The sequence below is a fragment of the Colletotrichum acutatum genome, assembly GCF_030867785.1.
Source record: "Colletotrichum acutatum strain CBS 112980 chromosome Unknown BDZ83scaffold_132, whole genome shotgun sequence".
In the NCBI taxonomy this organism is placed as follows: Eukaryota; Fungi; Ascomycota; class Sordariomycetes; order Glomerellales; family Glomerellaceae; genus Colletotrichum; species Colletotrichum acutatum.
Window position 1 is genome coordinate 86,910 of NW_026849126.1, and position 14,576 is coordinate 101,485.

A 14,576-nucleotide genomic window follows, 5' to 3' on the forward strand; every position below is an offset into this window, starting at 1 on the left:
TATGGTCCCGCTTCTCTCCCCTCCCGCCGTCAGCTTGGCCAATGCTACGACATCTCCTTGGCGCCTTTCATGGGGAGAGCTAGCCATTCTTCTGTAACGATCGCACGCGAGAAGGCTTGAACACGAATTTCTACATCTGTGTATACACTACATACCTTGCAACTCGTACAAGGCACTTACGCAACAGGGGATACCGTATACCATGCGAAAAGGCCTCAGAACGATATGGACGTTCCGATTCTTGTATTGGTGAAGATGTTTCAAGTGACTGCCCAGCATGGTCGAACATCCGAGGGCTACAGTGAGACGGACGCGAACATTGTGGTTGGCTGAGACAGAGCAGTGTTAGTCAGGTAGAGGTGAAGCATCGGTGAAGTGTGCCGGGGCTTTGGTGGCGTTTGTACAATGTGGGCTCAAAGTCTGGCTACACTATCAAGGTCTCCTAAGGAATTAAGTGGCTCATGTGGGTGGAGTATTCCGTACGTGTACCCCGCAGAAGCTAGATGGTTTGGCATATCCGGCTGGTGAGATACCCGTAGACACGAATCGAAAGCTGCAGTAAGCTTCCCATTGTAAGGCTACTCCATGGGCCATAGGCATTCCCTCATTTGATGGTACGGCTGGAATCCGTATGCTGGCAAAGAAGTGAAGGCCCTATCAGCATGAATTAGACTCTGTAGCCGGCGAGCCGGTTACATATGGAAGGATACTTCTTGTTCAATTTGCAGCTTTCTCCTCCCAGCTGTCCTACAAATATCACGATCGAAACATGGCAGCACGATAGACGGTTGCGCGGCTCCGATTAGCCTAGTGTCACGGGATGGGCACAGTCGCTAGGCATGTCAAGAGACAAAAACTCCTCGTAGGACGGCCGACAGCGCCCGGACTGGAGGACCACGATGACACTTCATTGTGGCTCGGAATGGCACTCAAATGGCTGTTGATTTGAGCGCCCAAGAAGACGATGGATTTTTCAAATCTACACCAAGATACCTTAGCAGTCAACGAGGCGCTCTGGGAGGTGAACAAGTACCTTGGTTGTCTTATTGGTATGCTGCAATGATGCCGCTGACCCCGTCGCTGCCCGCCGGCATGCCTCGGCGTCATAGTTCAAGAAGCTCTATCTAAGGGATAGTACGGTAGAAAGAGGCTCGGATCTTCATCGATAGAGAAGATCCGAATATAAGAAGACATTCCTATCATCGGCTTTCCCCAACGAGGAGCTGTAAACTCATGAATGCTCGTTCTCATTTCGTTTTCCATAACCAAATCAATAGGCTCTGTAACTCATCTTTCGAATCCCGTGGTAACAAAACGCCTCGATCATCATGTCTACCGAGGGCATACTTACTAGGTCCCTCACCAACTTCTCTTGCAAGAGCCTGGCTGCAAACTCAAGACTTTCTCCACTCTTTCCAACTACGATAGACACAACAAATCCAAGCACGGTCAGCAGGTTCAAATACTTTGCAGTGAGAGCCTACAGGACCAGGCATCCAAATCCCGACGTCATAAAATGTCCTGTCGAAAGTGTCGTGCAGCTCTTGTCCAACCCTCGATATCTGAGGAGCGCAGCAATCTCGGGTCATCTATAAATACTACTGAGATTAGGAGGTTCGATCTTGCCCTCGACACTTACCCGGGAGGCCTAAAAAACATGGGTTATAACATGGACGACTTTATTTCGAAGCCCACCAGTCAGGGGATCATCTTTAGGACTTCAGAATTTGGCATCTTTGCTTATCTTGAATACGCAGAAAAAGTATGATTCAGCGCGCAAATCATCACGGAAGAGGGAATTGAGACTTGTGTGCTGAGATTGTGGCCGTTTCACGTCACGGGGGAGAACCACTCATTCCATTTGTAACCATGAAGCAAGACTTATGTATATATTCCGTAGCCTTATGGTTATGAATATCCATAATCCTCATGCGCTTGAGCAAATATCGTGTGATCAGATTCATTTTCAATACATTTACAAGCTCTCATTACGATTCGAAGAAAATGAGAATGTAAGGATGGCTTAAGCCAATGTGTATGAGTTTCCGACCGAAGCCCATGTAAGTGAGGTAAGGTAGAGTACCTTAGTAGTGTGGTGGGCCTGCGCTGGAGAGGTACCCATGGCATGTAAGGTAGGGTAGCCGCCACAGCGAACCATTGCTCAGTGACGCAATTACGTCCGTGCAGCAGACCCTTTTCTACGGATACAGTGGAGAACCTAAACTAGAGATGGGATAGCAGGGCATAGCGCCCTGGAGAAAACTGACTGTTGTCCGCCAGTCCAGCAAGAAGAAGAGTCTCAAGGCAATGAAGCGCCGTTTTTTTCCCCCTATTGGATAGCTCTGTCGGATGTTGTCGACTTCTTTCGTAGCTATATTTCCATGGACGGCTGACAAAGGAAGGACAAGTCCTTCAACGCGCTGTACTCTATTTACCTAGTCAGCTGGGAATAAGATGTCTGCATTGTGCCAACTCATCCACAGCAATTCCGACACTGGTTTCCCTTGAACAACGTTCCGGTGAGGCGGCGAGAGTCGTAGGGAAGACGCAGAGGAAAGTAGTGGTGCGGCATAGTACGTACCCTTCCTCCCCCATCACCCACTCACAACTTACACACTCCTGCTTGTCTTGTCTCTTCTCCATCCCAAGACCCATGCTTGCCGGCACGTACCTTCGTACCGGGTCACGCGCTAGCTGCAACCGTTTACCGCCGCTAACTTCAATGCTTGGCTGGGCGTTTGCCCCGAGCCATGAGCTACCTTCTTACCCGAGATGCCAAGGCAGGCGACATGATGTGAGTCCATTCTTGAGCTTAGAGCTGAGGTAGAGCCTCGATCTGCCTTATTGGTTTTTCAAAAGGAGGAGCGAGGGTGAGTGCATTAGATGTGGCTGGTGTGATCTAGGCATGCACGAGGCATGTACATAGTAACGCCCAGTAACGCCGTAGGTGACCGCATTAACCACACCCGAAGCTCGATCTGAGAGATTGGCCTTTCGTGTTCTCTTCACTTGATCGACTAAACGTTTCTTTGTTCATGACTTTAGGCTGCGAGTTTGCTTGAGCGAGGTGAGCTATAGCGATACCTAGTAGAGCTCGTGAGGTACCCTTGAGACAACGCACCCTTGTGGAAGGTGTTGGCTTGCAAGGCTCGACAACTCTGCTGCAAAGGCTCCAAGGCCCCAGAAGTTCCCGTAATTTACTACCGTCACCAACATTAGGCCCTTCGTCAACCCGATCAGGAGTCCACTGGAGCTTAAGGCGAGGTCGTGAGGAATACAGCTGGAGCTGAGACTCGAGAGCAACGTGTGGGTAACCGTACCCACTCAGATTGTCCGCTACTGCTGGATGCGACCTGGGTTTGGGACCTCCTTGAAAAGGCATGGGTGTGTAGCAGGGAATGTGAAAATCAGTGTTGCAGGAGATGGGCCGTTTTGATCCAGAGCTGATATTTAATTGAGTGAAGATAATAAACACAATATGAATTTGGCGGGGTTTGTGTACTGTGAATCTCGTCCTCCGGATGGACCACTCCACGGATACACTCCTCCCAGAAGGGGCGACGTACAAACCCACTTCTTCCCTTTTTCCCCCCTCTCTTTGGACGGAGCGACCATTGCTCAACGGTTCCTGCCTCACACACCCTCGGCATCCACCCCCCGGCAAGACCACTTTTTCCTTCTTCTGGCTTACACCACCTCCCCACATTTAACACGCCTCTCGGCCCCAAGCACATTTGTGCCAACTTATTTCTTCCAATGCGGACGGTCGACTTTCTAACGTTCTCCACCCGTCTGGCATTTGCTTGTATGCGCAGCTCGATGCACCCTGCCAATCAATTCCACGCATAAGTTTTCTATTTGACCTTCCGGGCTCCATCGCCAGCTAGGAGACACTCCTCTCTCTTTACCTCAACATTGTGACCAGCAGAATGAAACAACGCCCTCCCACTCCCAGTGATATGGAGGCTCAAACTCCTCACGTCTCTTTCCTAAGCAGATATTTAAAGATGGCTATCCAGCCGCTTCCTCCTGACGAAAAGAATAGCTCGCCACGCTACTTCATTCTCCTACTCAGCTTTCCGATCCCCGTTTCATACCAACTCAAATTCGTCTCCCGAGCTCAGCAATAAGAGAGCAGCAATCTTCGCGATGTCTAACGCGTGGACAAGAGCACCTTCCAGTTTCCGTTGCGAGGAGATCGGGTGCGAGAACAGGACTTACTCGACTGCGTCCAACCTCGCCAGACACATCCAGTCGATGCACGGCGAGCCCGTGCAGATGCCTTGCGGCATGATCAGACAAAATCACCCATGGAACTCCCGGCGCCACCAGCTGGGATGCTCTGGATGCCGCGCAACTCTGGGTTTACCTCCCCTCGGCGCCCTCGGATCCCCGATCCTCGATGACACACTCAGCGAGAGCGGTCACGCTCACGGCACACTCGATGTCGTCGGAGCCCCGATCCTAGACGACTTCGTAGATGTCGTTGGGCCTTCTTCCCTCGAAAATACGCTCGGCGAGCTCAGCAATGCCCTCGATATTGTCGGAGCCCCCATCGTCGACGATAACCTCGGCGCGCGCGACAACATCTTCGATGATTTTGGGATCCCGATCCTCGATGACACCGTCGACGAGTTCGATGACGCTCTTGCTATCGATCTGAGAGACTACAGCAATTTCTATTGTCCCGGGTTCTTGTAGTAAGAATACTCTTCTCGGAATGCGAGACCACATGGCTCAAGCATATGGAAACGCATTCTGGCGCGGCGAGCGTCGGCACCCAGCTAACCCGAGACTAGGAGCCCTCGCGCTCATACCTCCCTTGGCCTACAGCATTGACAGGATCATCGGCGTCTTATAATATATGTTGTCTGGTCATCCCATGTATCTCTGTGGAGCAAGTGGACTGTCTATCTCGTTTGAGATTCCTTTTTGCTTCTTCCTTGGGTGTGGTTCTCCTCTTTTCCGAAGTCTTCATGTCACGAAGTTGTACGTACATGAACACTTCATTTTCCATAGCTTTCAGAATATGCACTCAGTGCGGTGCTACTCTGGTGCCCCCCCTCCCTCCAATTCCCGTCTTGTTCAGACTGCAGAGGATGCCGACGATGGAGTAGCACCCGCAGTCCATGTAAGTGAAATTGGCGATAGCCAGCGACATGAATGGCTGGCGCCGTCTATTTTGGTAGAGGCCTGCTCCAAGTACAGAATTTAGATAACCTGCCGGGCGTTGTACGATTTAAATTAAGGCATTTCCTTTCACCTACTGCAGCTCCGTTTTCGGCAGTTCGTGGGTTTTCGCCAGGTTGCAGCGTCCACGGATCACGCATCGGTGCTAGGTTTTTGACATCAAATTGAACGCAACACACTTCATGTTTGCTCACATTGAACTTTGCAGAAGAGAGATGAGGGATGGACGATTGTTGACTTGACGTGTTAGTGAACCCCACCAAATAAGCAACTGGGACGCCATCCAACGGTGAGTCTAAGACCGGCTTAGGCCCTGGTAAGTTAAGTGGACCCTAGCATCCATCGGCGAGACATGACTGGGTCGAGCTCCCAGTTCGTCATCGGCTCCTAACGTCAGATTCCGACATCTGTCCTGTCTACCTTTAGCAAGACTATGAAGACCGCCACAATACATGGAGTTAAGTGATTTCGGCTACGTTGTAGATTGACCACTGTACTTCCCAGCGCAGCTAATCAATATGGCCAGGTGAAGTGGAGGACTGCGTCTTTCGCTGAGATCCTATCTCCGAGGGGCGCTTGGGGTCGTGCAGTGGTAGTCCGACGTCTTCTACGCAGTAAAGAAGCCTCGGCGCATCGTCACATATTTGAGAGGTCGGTGAAATATCTGGATTTCTGGATTATGGAGGCGAATTGTGGAGCCCAGAGAACCATTGCGCCCCGAATGTAAATCATCGTGTGAGGATTTCTAGAGCCTCTGGGATAACCAATCGGATGGACCAACCGCGAAGCAGGCGCAGGGGTCCTTCCAGTATCTTTTGACCAGTAGCGACAAGACGCACGACACCACTACCATGGAAGATGAATACGCAGTAATAGTGAAGCTGCTCTCCGCCATAATTTCCCACCCAGCTGAAGTCAGCTTCTCAAGACGAGAGGGTCCCGCGCTCCTCATCTGTGCGAATATATAGCAAGTGCAAAGATGTTGGTCCACAGGCATTTTCCTAACGAGCGGAGGAGACACGCCGAGCTATTATCCTATCTTACTCCTGATTCATCATCAATAACCACTACAACTCATCTTTTGAATGCATTCAAATTACTTCACCAACTTCGCAATGCCTGCCATAGGGACAGAAGCGAAGGCGCGTTGCGAAGCGTCCGGCTGCAACAAAACCTACTCGAGTCCCTCTAACCTTAAGAGACACATCAAGGCCAATCACAACCGGGCTGTTCAAATGTCCTGCGGCAAATCTTTTTCCAATCATCAGTCGAACATCAAGCGCCATAAGGATACCTGTGGTTGCGTAGTCCTAGTTCAGCCCCCAGTTCCCGCTGTGGGACATGGCGTCGGTACGGATAACACGGCCGATACCACGACGACGCCGACCTTCGACGTCACCCACATGATGTTGAATGGCTTCAACATGGAGTACTACCCCGCAGACCTTATTTTCTATGGGCCTTACTAGTAAGAGGACCCCTTGTTGGCATGCAAGGCCACATGGATGAGCGTTCACCATATGACCACGCAGTCTGTACAAACATTGTCAATCTAACTCGATGCTAGGGGCTCTCGCGTCCATTTTTACCTCGACGTGAAGGCTTTTACACACATATGGACGTCTTTTATCACACATTGGCCGGTTATTCTACGTTTTGCTGCATACTTAGCAAGCGGTCTGCCTATGTTGTTCGGAGTCTATTGGTGTCCTGTTTCTTCAAAGCTTTGAGCGGATAGCGTAAATAGCTACGAGGATATTGAATTGATGAATCCATGAATCTCCAAACCTACAACAAATCGTTGAAGTGACTAAAGGTCAATCCCAGCGGGATTTGCTTTGGTCCCGTCTAGTCCTCTTGTTGGTGAATTTGCGGAGCAACCAAAGTCCGTGCAAGTGCCAGGTAAGAAGATCGCCGATGCGACAGGGGCTGTCCTTGCATGAGATCCTTGAAATGCATCCACCCTGTCAGGGATCGTTGGAGGAGATCAGATGGATGGCCTTGTCACAGAGGCTGGTGCTATTGTGTTCATCCTAACAAGATCATTAGGTTTGTCCAGCTTTGCCGTTAGGGAAAGTTGTCCTGAATGGCATCAAGCATTCAAGGGAAATCACACGGTACCAAACACACATCAGGCGAAAGTCAGGTACGTATGTTACCAGCATTGTGCCCCATACTCTTGCTCAGCCCAATGAAGTAACATGGCTTTACAAGCACGATGTTAGTATTAACCGACAACATATTCACAATGAGGCAGAAGCACCATCCGGTGTATGTGATGTAGAGTTTATTAGGATTAACTATTGAAACTTTTGTTGTACTCCATCCATCAGGAGGTAGACTACCATCGTCAGTCGTGGCGGGACTCAGACCAGAGACAATGCCAGAGTTGCTATCGTGTAGTTGCTGCAGGACCGATCATGAAGCTCGAGCTTCTTCGCACAGCCGAAGCTGGGTACCAGTGAGCCCTCTCCATCCATGCCTTAAGCCCACTCGCGGTACACATCAACAGCCTCGCAGGTAGGGTTGGACGCCGGGCCGGCGGTGATCCAGACGAGGGAGCGGTAGTAGTAGTTGCCGACAAAGGTGTAGCAGACGTGCCAGCGGTAGTACGCCTCGTCTCCATAGGGAGCTTGCGAGCCAGCAACGGCCTTGGAGTCGTCCGCGCGGGAGTAGATGAAGAGCTTCTCGTTCTCGTCAAAGCCGAGGGTGAAGAGGGCGGTGTTGCCAGGGGAGAAGATGGGGATGGCGCCGTTGCTAACGATTTGCAGGTTGAGCATCATGCCGGAGGAGACAGGGTCGCCGTTGCCGATGGGCTGGTTCCAGGTCAGGGCGCCGAGGAGGTGGCCGTTGTAGTCGGACTGCGTCTCGTTGAGGAAGTAGTTTGTGTGGGTCGTGGGACGGTTGGCTTCCTGGACGGGCTCCGTGGTCTCGGGGCAGAGACCAGCTTGGCCGGCACCGGAGTGGCACGAGGTAAGGTAGGTCTCGCCGGAGCCGCCGGTGCAAGGAGTGAACTTGAGCCAGAAGGGCCTGGTCTGGTTGGTGAACTGGGCAGAAGCCAGAGTGGCACCCAGAAGGGCGATGGCGTAGGCGGCCTTCATGTTGATGGATGGAGAGGTGATGATGATGATGATGGTTTAGTTGGTGAAGAAGCGGTAGTTGCTGATGCTGATGCTGATGAAGATGAAGATGAAGATGAGATGAGCCCAGTATATATGCTGAAATGTCGGAGGCTTCACGTACCTTGAACGATGCGAGAAATGATGTTGGACACCTTGAGGTTCGGATACGACGTTTGGTGATGCGGGATCTAACCAAGGACGGACGAGATGAGGTTGAAGAAGAGCGGGGTGGCGTGGTTTATATTAAGAGAGAGTCAACTCTGGCGTCTCTCTTGCTGCTTCCGGTTCAGCCAGCCTTCTTTCCGCAGGAGACCCTGCTGTCCCTCATTCTTTCCACTTGATGGATGATCATGTTGGAAGGATCTGGCGGGAGGGGAGAAAAAAAGAGGCGGTCGGGGGAAGGCGGAACCCCGCTAAACATACACGAGGTCCTTAGCCGCATCACAAAGTTGGTGTCACTTTCCAGGGTGACATGGACGCAAACTAGCAAACTAGGAAGTCTCAGAGGAGCACTGGTAACGTGGTGTCGATCACCGCCCACAATTCGGCTCCGTTGATGGGCACGGAGCTAGCGCAAACGAGCCAGTAAGGGAGAATGCTCCTGTCCTCGGTGAAGCAAGAAATCTGGGGAAACAGCTGCTTCGTCTGATTCTAATCGTCCTTGTGTTTGTTCACAGGGTCGCACTGGCTCTGTCACTCCATTCTAAGTACCTTGTTATTAAAGAAAGTAAATTCTTTATAAGTTATAAATATAAGAATATAGTTTTAATAAAACAGTATAGTACTTACCTAGTACTTAAATTAATATACTTTTTTAAGCTTATTATAAAAGAAAGATAACTATATTACTAACTATTTTTTATCGAGGTTTATAACTAGCGCTATAGTTTTAATTATAATAGCTTTAACTATAATAGCTTTAACTATAATAGCTTTAATTATAATAGCTATAAAATCTAATTATAAGTCCTTTAAAAGCCTTTTTTTAAAAAGTATAAAAGCCTTTAAATTAAATTATAAAATATTTATTAAAATATTAATAACTAAACTAACCTTATAATAACGACTTTAATAAAAGAACTAGTATTTAATATTAAAATCCTCGCTACTATTAAATATAATTTACGAAATATAATAATGCGGCCGTAAAATATTATTAATATATTTTATATTAAAAAGACTATTATTAATATAAATAAAATAAATAAAGTTATATTAATATAGTGCCTCGGCTTCTTTTTATAGCTCGAAGATTATTATTTTAAATAGTATTAAAAGTCTATTAAAAAGCTCGCTCGAGTATTTTAATATATTTATTATTACCTTTATAATAATAAAACTTTTAGTACTTATAAATAAATATAAGTTACCTATTTCTAAATAGTAATACTAGTTTATTAATAAATTATTAAAACTACGATTTTAGTGATCCCTTAACGAGGGAGAAAGTAAAATAGAGGAAAGGATAAGTAGGAAAAGGGTTAAGGTTAAATAGTACGGAATTTGGGGGTAGGGTAACGTCTATATGTACTATAGCAATCCTCTAGTAATGCAAAACGATAGTGTTAAACAGTGCTGTCACTCCATTCAGCCCTCCGTGTCCTCCGGCCCGGCAGTGACTGATCACATTATCAAACAGCAATATCAAGCAGTCCACAATACTGACAATGCCGACGCTTGAGTTTGCCAGTGCAGGATACCCCACACCAAGCCACGCAAACTCTACGCGGGTTCAGATTTCCAAGTTTCCGGCCGTGGGTCAATCTGAGGTTGATGAACAGAAAAGAGGAGCACACGTGGTCTGGAATTATGGAAAGCAGGGCTCCAAGGAAACAAGATGTTTGCGAAGCCTTACAGGAACCCCACGTTTCCTGCATCGTGGGAATTGAGTTAGAAATTGGCGCTCCCCAAGGCGGGACGGAACGACGCCACATGCACGTCATAGATGACGGTGGTACGGGTTGGGCTTTTTCGAGGCTGAAATGTCAGATGCAACCTTGTGATATCGGGGTGTTTTCAACATGGTGATGCGAGACATTGCGGAAATCCGCTTCAGACTTTGGTGTCTTTGATCACAAACTTGTCCCAAGTCCTAAGAGTCCTGCAAGGGATTAGTAAGAGCAGAGCTGAATCCCATGTGTAAGTGAGACATGACGTTGGAACCGACGCGGATGTGCCGGCGGGCCGGTTAGGCATCTTGGCTCACTCTTTGACTTGGGTGACTTGGTGGTGAGAAAATAGTCACGATGAAAGTCAAAAGATACGAGAAAAAGGCCGCATCCAAGGTGACACGATCGACATGCTTCAACCCGGAGAATATGGACTTCCACTGCATGATCTCCCATGTAGATGGCATTTTGTCATTGATCCTGCACGCCGGCAAGGTTGATCTCGAGGCCGTTTGCTGACTGGAGACTAGCGGGGGTTGAGGCCTTACTGGATGCGGACGAGACACCAACGCCGCCGTCCTGGTTAGGGAATCATGCATGCCGAAAGGGCCGATGATGGGGTGTGCTGTGCGGGTTCGCGCAGGTTACGTTGCTTTTGTGACAAGATGCAGTGGAACTCCGATACGAGGTCGGTCAGGAGGGCCATTTACACGTTCAAATGCTTATGTATGTATGGAAATATCTACAATGAGAATGCATGTCAAATCTCCCGTTCCTCGTCTATATTGTCAAAGATGACTCCTAACCGCAGACGCCCGAGCTGGCAATCGAGTTCAGGTCCCTGGGAATGACTCCGGCAATAACACCGTCTACATCCTCGTTAGCATAGACATCATCAATCGCTGTAAAGGAAACTCACCTCTGTAGGACCAACGGTAATCTCCAAGCTGAGCCTTCCACGTCCAAAACACCCACCCGGCGGTGTTCTTCTCGTAGGCGTGGACCTGCGCCGCAAACCACTTCTTGTAAAAGTCCTTTTGCGTGTCGCGGTTCCAGTCGTCCGAGTTCTCAATCTCGTCGGGCGGGCTGATGCTCCATTCGCCGACAATCGTCGGGCCTGAGGCGTCGCCGTTGCGGTTGTCGTTGCATGACGTCGAGATGTAGCTGTCGTGCGTCCAGGGAACGTCGTTCTTGTTGGCCCACTTGAGGTAGCGGTGGTCGTCAAACGCGGTGAAGTAGGTGTCGTCGAGGAACTCGGTCGGGTTGCCAGAGCCCCAGAGCGAGGACATCATCTGGATGTGGAAGTAGTTGTTGGCGCTGACGCCGAGGCTTTTTTCGACGTTGCGGATGGCCTGAGGGTGTTAGTGAGATGTGCAAGGTGTCGACAGTGGTGACTGACATTGTAGCCGTTCTTGTAGAACGTGCTGCGGAGGGACTGCACGGAAGAGTCCCAGTTGGTGGGCTCGTTGACGAGTTCGATCGTGCCGACGTTGCGAAGCTCGTTGTTGTCGTGGGCAAGCTTCCTGAGGAACTCGAGAAACTTGACAGCCCGGCCGTACTGGTAGTCATTGTAGAAGCCAGGGGTGTTGGCGAACTAGAGACAGTTAGAGGACGACGAAAAGTCTAGGAACAGGATGTCTTACTTGACCAGTGAACGAGTTCTTCGCCACTTGAGCTCCCGGGGCACCGTGCTGGCTTCATGTTGTTAGTCTATGAAAGCGTCTCACGGGGTTGATGAACATACTCCAGGATGATGTAGAATCCGCGGTCACTAGCCCAGCCGCAGAGCCGGATCAAGTACTTGACAGCTCCCTACATTCGGTCAGTCATAGTCACACCAGAGATCGTAGGTGGACATACCCTTGGGAAGTGCTCAGAGTTCTGGTCAACCAACGACTCATCCAACCAGTATCCCACGGGAATACGAATGGTGTTGATGCCGTAGGACATCATCTCATCCAAGTCGCCCTCGGTGATCCACGTATCCCAGTGCTTCTGGAACGCGGCATCAGACCTCTCCTGGCCCGTGTTCATGACGCAGTCGAACTCGGACTGCTGGCCACCACAGCCCATGGTGTTCCACTCGTTATTGGCGATCCAGGGCTCAAAGACGAACAGGGAGCCCAGGTTGACGCCCCTGATCTTGCCGGAAGCCGTCCACCAACGCTTGCTCACGCCGTCAGAGTCGTCAGACGTGGTGTTTTGGTTGTCAAAGACGCTGAAGCCGCGGGTATCCAAGAGCTTCCTGGTGCCGTCGTTGGGCAGCCATGCGTGGGCCAGCTGCGTGGTGGCAGCGAGTGCCAAAAGACTGAGACGGACCATGTTGACAAATGTTTGGGTTGTCAGGCTTTCGATGAGAGGGATGCAGAGCAGAGGTAGAAATGTGTATCGAGATGTGGGAAGACCGGCCGTCTTAACAAGCTTCTGATGCCTTCCCCGAGTCTTGCGGGCCGCAACGGTAAACCCCAGGATTCGCCAATGGAGTGAGGAGGAAGGAAAACGAGATTATCCCAGGGGCGCAGCACCCGATGCCGTAGCACCAGCTCTTTTCTTGGGGCCTGGACGCTAATGCAAATGTCGATCGTGAGGGCTGAATAGCTCTAGTGTATTTCGTAGCTCTCCTCACCAAAATGCCCCCTGTTCCTTCACTTTGTCTGCATCGCTTCGCCAAGTAGCGGGAGTCTTCCAAGTCTATTTCCAGAGAACCGCAGGGTTGACGGCATCGAGCTGCAGGTGTTCGTCCAATCCATCCAATCCGGACCGATTGGCGACCTCAAGAAACCCTGGTTCCTGCATCGAAAGTCGTCGCTGAACCTCGACAGCCGCACGGGCGAGCAGGATGACGGCAGGGAAATTGACGGCTGCCTGGAGATGGTCGCTGGGCCCCCCAATTGCCCCCATTGCCTCATCAGGCTTTACGACGGGTTGCTGACTGGCTCTTGGCGGCCATTGGGGAGGATCGAAAGTGAGACGGCCGGCCTAGCCCGGGGGCCAAGTTCGATTGACCTCCTTGATGGGGTTTAGCTCCGGCTACCGGCCATGCTTCAAGATTCAAAGTTCAAGCTCTCGGGTGGTCGACAGGGGTTTCTCAAAAGGCTGCCTGGCACCTGCAGACTGCAGTGTAAGGTACCTAGGTTCTTAGTCATAGTGCAGCTGCAGCTGTACAGTCAGCAACGACAAAGAAAGACGGAAACCAAATTCGACTTCTACTGTAGTATTGATCAGAGGATTGGGGAATTTTCGATATTTGATTGTGTGAAGAATCATTCGACGTTGTTGGGTTGAGCGCTGTCGAGAAGCTCCGAAACGCGCTACGTGGCACTAGCACGATCTACCGCGTGGCGTCTCTGCGCACGTCCCGACGCGATGGATCTCGAGCCAGATTCGACGTCCATCACCGTTGCGAGGGAGGCGGTGGCAGCGAGCGACGAGGACCTGCCATCACGAAGGGTGCGAAAGCCATCCGCGAAAGCCCAACTGAACCAGACTCATCAAGAGATAATCGACAATGCGACCGACGGAGCGACGGAGGTTGCTGGTGGTGGCCGGCGGACGACGACCAAGCGAGCCACAACCCTGGCCAAGGAACGCGCGAAACCCATAGAGGATGACGACAAAGGGCTGCTCCTGACGATGGGCAAGCAGGTCAAAGAGCTACACACAGCGGTCAAGATCATGTTCGATGCGTGGAAGAAGTCGGAAGCACGGAATAAAAACGTTGAGGCAGAGCTTCGCGTGGTCACTTCGGAGCTGCAAACAGTCAAGAGCGAGCTACAGGCCGTCAAAGGAGAGCTGCAAGCGATGAAAGAACGCGTGGAGGACGAAAGCGCCAAGACGAACGAAAACCTCGAAGCACTCGCAACAGTTGCTGCGACGCGGAACAGCCCAAGTGTGTCCTACGCGGACGTCGCGCGAAGCGGCTTAGGTGGGCAAGGTCGCGACTCGCGGGTAGCCACGGCGGGCAACGCGACGCTGCCGAGCCGCAGCGACCCCTTCTGTACGATCGATACATCAAGAGTTGAAGAAGGCAGCGACAAGCTCAACCCAGGCCGGATCCGGGCTGCGGTGGAAAAGGAGATGCGCGCGTTGGACGGACAGGGTAGCTGGCGGTGTCTGGCCGTCACGGTAGACCCAAGGAACGCGGATAGGATCCGGATCATTTGTCGCGACGATGCGGAGCATAGGTATGTCAAGCAGATCGCGGAGAAGAGCTTCGGCCGTGGAGCACGCGTGCTACGAGACGAACTCTATCCCGTGAAGATCGACAACGTGAAGCGAATTGAGGTACTGGATGAGAAGGGCAATGTCAGGGCTGAAGCGGCGGAGGCACTTAGCCGAGAAAACGAGACCACGGTTGCCAAGATTTCTTGGCTTA

The 14,576-nt window shown here is 50.8% G+C and overlaps 3 protein-coding genes across 3 annotated transcripts; 1 reads left to right on the forward strand and 2 right to left on the reverse strand.

Annotated features, from left to right (window-relative positions):
• Window positions 1-3,774: 3,774 nt before the first annotated feature.
• On the forward strand, window positions 3,775-6,659 carry BDZ83DRAFT_734547 (uncharacterized protein; the record flags this gene model as incomplete). The annotated part of the gene is made up of 4 exons (XM_060512947.1): window positions 3,775-4,700; window positions 5,020-5,131; window positions 5,940-6,059; window positions 6,459-6,659. Exons 1-4 carry the CDS (start codon window positions 4,150-4,152, stop codon window positions 6,657-6,659), a joined length of 984 nt encoding a protein of 327 aa, XP_060359922.1. The 5' UTR covers window positions 3,775-4,149.
• Window positions 6,660-7,673: 1,014 nt separating this feature from the next.
• BDZ83DRAFT_588916 (uncharacterized protein) lies at window positions 7,674-8,291 on the reverse strand (the record flags this gene model as incomplete). The annotated part of the gene is made up of 1 exon (XM_060506188.1): window positions 7,674-8,291. The coding sequence occupies one exon, from the start codon at window positions 8,289-8,291 to the stop codon at window positions 7,674-7,676; it is 618 nt and encodes a 205-aa protein (XP_060359923.1).
• A 2,610-nt stretch (window positions 8,292-10,901) lies between these two features.
• BDZ83DRAFT_76093 (endo-beta-1,6-glucanase) lies at window positions 10,902-12,684 on the reverse strand. The gene is made up of 6 exons (XM_060515172.1): window positions 12,062-12,684; window positions 11,946-12,013; window positions 11,845-11,896; window positions 11,601-11,795; window positions 11,121-11,553; window positions 10,902-11,070 (listed from the first exon to the last, which is right to left on the reverse strand). Exons 1-6 carry the CDS (start codon window positions 12,521-12,523, stop codon window positions 11,003-11,005), a joined length of 1,278 nt encoding a protein of 425 aa, XP_060359924.1. The 5' UTR covers window positions 12,524-12,684; the 3' UTR covers window positions 10,902-11,002.
• Between the last annotated feature and the right edge of the window lie 1,892 nt (window positions 12,685-14,576).

What these genes read in the sequence shown, in the direction of transcription:
- BDZ83DRAFT_76093 (XM_060515172.1), bottom strand. Translation starts at nt 12,523, where the DNA reads ATGGTCCGTCTCAGTCTTTTGGCACTCGCTGCCACCACGCAGCTGGCC. An exon ending in TCTACAAGAACGGCTACAAT is followed by an intron (nt 11,554 to 11,600) that starts GTCAGTCACCAC and finishes TAACACCCTCAG; the next exon opens with GCCATCCGCAACGTCGAAAA. An exon ending in TTACCGTTGGTCCTACAGAG is followed by an intron (nt 11,071 to 11,120) that starts GTGAGTTTCCTT and finishes ACGAGGATGTAG; the next exon opens with ACGGTGTTATTGCCGGAGTC.